We start from the raw sequence: 5,303 nt of genomic DNA, 5'->3' as shown, positions 1-5,303 counted from the left end.
CGCCGCCGCCGCGGGGCGAGCCTGGCCTAGCCTGGGTTAGTGTCTTCAATATTCACCATGAGGTAAGGACTGGGCTGCCACATGTCTCAGCCTCTTGTCATGCTCCTTCCCGGGGACTTATCACAACTGTAATCAGACAACAGGTTATGGGGTCGCCCCGCGCTGGACTCCAGGGGGACGCAGCCCTCCTGAGGACAAGGAGCGTGCTGGGGACGTCTGTCCTGGGGAGGTCTGTCTGTCTCTGGGCCCTGGCCCCGGGCTCATGGGAGTGACCCGTCGTGCCTGCAGGAGGAGCAAGGAGGCTCTGGGTGCTGAGGGGGTCGTCAGTACCGGCGCTGGTGAGACCTGCCAGGTTCACACGGCGGAGGAGGGACCCGGGCCCACGGCAGGCCCCCTCTGCGTGCTCAGCCCTCCACCCAGCCCACCTTGCCCCTCTGCTCTGGGCCACTGGTGAGGTCACAGCCAGGCCACCTGACCACACACAGAGGCACGGGCCAGAGAGCGCGGCCCCCTGCACGCTCCGCCACTGCCCGGACCCAAAGGAAACAGCCTCTGCCCCAGCCCCCGGGAGGCTGCCAGCCTGCGCGGGGAACCTGAATGCACCAGCTTTGCAAAAGGAAACTGTCACAGCTCTGAAATCATCGGGAACGACAGACAAGTGCTACACCCTGCCGGGCAGCAGCCGTCATCCTCGGCACTAAAGCTGGCTCTGCGGGTACAGCTGCGGCCAGCGGGGAAACGGCGCCGTGACACCACCCGCGTTTCAGGGGAGGGCACCGAGGGCAGCGCGGGTGCGGCTGGCGGCGGCGGAGGGAGCCCCCGGGTACCTTGGCTCTGCTGAGCAGCTCGGCGATGAGCCGGATGGACTGCAGGTTCCTCTGGGCCAGCAGCAGCTTGCGCTCCTCCAGCTTGATCTTCTCCTGCAGCTGCTTCTGCTCCTCCGCCTGCAGCTTCTCCAGCTTCTTCTGGTTCCGGCGCAGCTCGCGGTCCCTCTGCTTCTGCTCCCGCTTGCGAAGCTTCTCTTCTCTTTTCCTCTCTCGCTCCAGCTCTTCCAGCTCCTTCTGCTTCCTGCGTGGAACACACCGGGGGTTTGTCACAGATAGCAGCTGTAGCCAACACATGATACACCATACAAGTGGCTTTTCACACAAGGGGGAAAAGGCCACAGTCGAACGATTAAGCATTTAACTCTTTATCCCCAGGTGGACCTCGGCTGACTCAAAGCGGCCCGAGGGGTGGAAGGAGTGAGCCGGGCGAGGACCTCCGTGACCTTCCAACACACCATCCTGCTAAGTGTGACCCAACCCCGAAACCACCAAGAAAACGACCAGCGAATCGACCACATCAAAAGCCACGCCCCCAGCCCGGGGAAAGACGGACGGACGGACGGCGGAAAGAGCATCGGCAACAACTCAAGAAACTGCGGAAGATCCTTGGGGTGCGGCATCTGTGGCCGCCACCGAGGCAAGGCCAGCGCCCCAATGCGGAAACAGCGCACGGCAGAGGACGCAGATGGCCACCAAACCACGTAAGGCGCCCGGATTCGGCTGGTGCATGCGTCCAGAGGACAGCACTGAGCACAAACAGCAGGGGCCCCAGGAAGCAGGTTCCAGCTGCACAGGAAAGCTTTCTACAAATCACCAGTGAGGGCCAGAATGCACGCACACCAGGGAGGCGGCCCCGGGCACCAGGGAGGAGGAGGAGGAGGAGGAGGGACACGCGCCGTGCAGAGCCCTGCACCACAGCCAAGTGGACAATCTGGCCTTGAAGACAACAGACCGCACAGATCCCCGTTCTGTGAAATTCTACAAAGGCCCCACCCAGACGGCACAAAACCGCCAGCCCGGCTGCCTGGGGCTGTGGAGAGGGCGTCGAGGGCGTCGAGGGAGCAGGGCAGGAGGGGCCCTTCCCAGGGGAGGGGCACGTGGCTTCATCCGATTGCACTCAACGCCAGCACACTTCTCTGGGTGACGATCACCCATGACCTCAACAAGCAGGGCGGCGACCACACACACAGCTGGACGGGGAGGGACCCCTGCCCCAGCAGCCCAGCGGTGACGAAACACAGCAAGACCTGGTAAGAGTGGCCCGGGCCAGGCGCAGTGGCTCACGCCTATAATCCCAGCACTTTGGGAGGCCGAGGCAGGCAGATCACAAAGATCGAGACCATCCTGGCCAACACGGTGAAACCCCGTCTCTACTAAAAATACAAAAATTAGCCGGACATAGTGACGGGCACCTGTAATCCCAGCTGCTTGGGAGGCTGAGGCAGGAGAATGACAAGAATCGCTTGAACCCGGGAGGTGGAGCTTGCAGGGAGCCGAGATCGCACCACTGCCCTGGTGACAGAGCGAGACTCCGTCTCAACAAAAAAAAAGAAGAGTGGCCTGGAAGCCCCGCGTGCAGCTCTAAGCAGCACCGAGGAACCCGAGCAGGCCTGACGCAGCCCCAGAGATGCCCACCAGCGCGGTGGAGGCCAGTTCTGCCCACCAGGAGCCGCGCTTGGTGAGTCCGTGTCGTGCAGGAATCCTGTGAGGGCACCACACAGCACCGCATGGGGGGACCTCTCTCTAAACAAATCCAACCACAGCCACGCCACTCAGCTCCTCACACTTCTCCTGTGGAGAGGGGCGTCCCGCAACTGAGTATGAATGTGGCGGGGAAGGGGCACAGTCCCCAGAGAGAGTCCACGAGAGACAGATGGATTTCCCTAGCTCGCCCTGCCCCGCCGTGCGGTTCTCAGAGGCATTTAAACTACCACCGAACATGGGAACAAGTCACAGCCACTCCTACAGAACAGGACACAAAGGCCGAGACTTCTGAAGCCTGGGTGGGTGCCACCAACTGCCTGGCGAGGCCACAAAGCCCGCCGGGATGACGCAGACCCGCAGAGACACCAAGGGGAGAGGAGACACCAAGGGGAGAGGAGACACCAAGGCGAGAGGAGACACCAAGGCGAGAGGAGACACCAAGGGGAGAGGAGACACCAAGGCGAGAGGAGACACGGGGATGAGGAGGAGCAAGCCGGGAGAAAAGGCGTCCCGCTCTCCACCACCCCAAGAAGGGAGCCGGGCCAGGTGCCGACGGCCAGGCAGTGATCCACACGGTCTCCGGCCGAGGTATAAGGTCCTCAAGCAGTTCCATGTGCTGAAGGTTTAACTGTCCTGTGAGCTGTCACCGCCCCACGAGCTCAGAGGACGGCTCAGGGCAGCCCAGCACATAGCACGCCCTTAGGCGGGACTCACACCGACGCCTCAAGGCTGGGCAGCTTTCAGAGGACAGCGCTCATCAAGCTCCAAGTCACCTGTGAGGGCCAAACACACACGCCTCATTTCCACCCACCAGAGAGAAACCCGGAGGCTGCCCTGGGCCTCCTCTCATGCTCAGCCTCTGAGGAATGACGGGGGGACAGCAGGGGCGAGTACGGCCCTGCGTGAGGAAGGACAGCTACACCGGCCACCCCGGAGCCTTCCCGGCCAGCTCTCGCTGACGACGGGCCAGCCCTCCCCCAGGGCTCCAGCCACCCTGTCCTGCTGTGGAGAAGCTCATGGCCTGGCCCCGCGTCCCCCAAGCCCTCTGTGGTCTGGCCAGGTGGACGGGGCCTCTTCCCTGCAGAGGCCCACTTCACTTCTCCGACGCCCATCTCTCCTCAGGGAAAGATCAAGGATGCAGCTTCTCCTCACCCCCAAGCTGCTTTCTGAAATGTTGCGGGGACAGTCCTGCAAGACTGAGAGGTCCGAGGCTCTGAGTCCCACTCCCCACTTCCAGAACGTGGACAGGCACATTCAGCCAGGCCTGGGCTGTGTCTGACCCTGGAAGAGTCCCTGTAATGTCCCAGGACGGTCTCCCACCCCGGCTGTCCCGGTCGGCCTGACAGCGGCTGACACAGGGGACCCTGACTCAACCCCACATCCGAACCGCCCCTCCCAGGATGGCGACACAGCAGCACGTCCAGTTCTCCCCGGGTGTCTGCCTCTCTGTACTGCCTGCCTTGGGTCCTGGGGCTCCTGACGGCTGACCTGGGCCCCCCCAGCCCATTCACGGCCACTCGCTTACATGCTGCACCTGCCTCATCTAAGGAGGCCTCGGGGTTCAGATCCAGAGGCTGACAGCCTCACTCTCCCCTGGGGAGGCAACGGGGGCTATATAAAGAACACCAAGGGCAGGACGGCCTGCTCCCAGGAGTTCAGTGCCGGGACTCTCGTGCAAACATCACCCGCCACACACATCAACACACTGGCACCAGCGTCACATAAAGCAGTGAGAAACGGAAACACAGCGGACCAACTCGGTCCCACCGGAGGCTGTCCAGGAGGCCCCCAGCCAAGTCCAACACATCCCAGACTCGGTATCGGCAACATGAAGCGCAACAGACGTGCAGGACGCACTAAAGTCTTCGGAGGGCACAGCCTGGTGGGGGGAGGAGAGAGAGGAGGGGGAGAGGAGGAGGGGGGGAGGAGGAGGAGGAGGAGATGGAGGAGGAGGAGATGGAAGAGGAGGAGGAATCCGCCTCACTAAGAGGGCACAGCAGGAGGGATGGAGAAGGACAACGAGGAACCCGCCTCACGGGATTCACAGCAAGTTGTTGGTTCCCTCTTGCAATGCTAAGAAGATAAAAAGGGCTACAAAGACTGACCGGAGGTTGTCTTTGGTACCCCAACCGCAGTGAACAACTCAGGCCATTGCTTTAAAGGCCTCTTAAGCGAAACTGGGTTTTTATCCTATGGTTTTTTGTTTTGTTTTAAATCCGGCCATTACCATCAACCCTCTACTTCATTTTGTAAACGTAGCCTCAACCTAAACGCAAACTTGCAAACGGCCAAGGCATTCTGCTTGTTTCAGTGGGATATGTGAACAGCGTGTGGAGGGAGAAGAGGTGGCTCTTCGGGAAAGGCGTGGTCCTGGGAACCGGCAGAGATCACGTCAGACCATGATGTACGACAGGAAAACGAACAGAAACACGCATATTCTGCTGCGTCTCAAACAGCCACTCACGCAGGTCCTCACGTGCACAGCTGAGCACCCACAGGCATGCACACACACCCATACGTGCACACACGCACACAAGCATGCACACAGGCATATGTGTGCTGTGTGCACAGATGCAGAGGAGCACACACACGGCACACATGCGTACATACGCACACAGGTACACACATGCACACAGGTACGCGAGCTCACAGGAACACATGCACACACACAGGCACATGTGTGCACACATGCAGAGGCACACACGGGGGCACACATGCGTACATACACAGGTATGCACACGAGCTCACAGGCACGCATGCACACACAGGCAC

The 5,303-nt window shown here is 61.2% G+C and overlaps 1 protein-coding gene across 2 annotated transcripts in view; it reads right to left on the bottom strand.

The window, feature by feature from the left end:
• AKAP17A (A kinase (PRKA) anchor protein 17A) overlaps positions 1-5,303 on the bottom strand; it is an 8,578-nt gene continuing 3,275 nt past the window's right edge. Inside the window, exons 3-4 of one of the 2 annotated variants that reach the window (XM_012000626.1) lie at positions 828-1,068; positions 53-126 (exon numbers count right to left, since the gene is read on the bottom strand). In XM_012000626.1, the coding sequence (XP_011856016.1) occupies positions 121-126; positions 828-1,068 (247 nt within the window). In that variant the 3' untranslated portion in view covers positions 53-120. Of the gene's footprint in view, positions 1,069-5,303 lie in introns of both variants that reach the window. The other variant, XM_012000625.1, reaches the window with a different exon arrangement.

Source organism: Mandrillus leucophaeus, unplaced genomic scaffold (genome assembly GCF_000951045.1).
Source record: "Mandrillus leucophaeus isolate KB7577 unplaced genomic scaffold, Mleu.le_1.0 Scaffold634, whole genome shotgun sequence".
Classification (NCBI taxonomy): Eukaryota; Metazoa; Chordata; class Mammalia; order Primates; family Cercopithecidae; genus Mandrillus; species Mandrillus leucophaeus.
The sequence above is the reverse complement of the archived record's forward strand: the minus strand, read 5'-3'. Positions and strand labels throughout refer to the sequence as shown.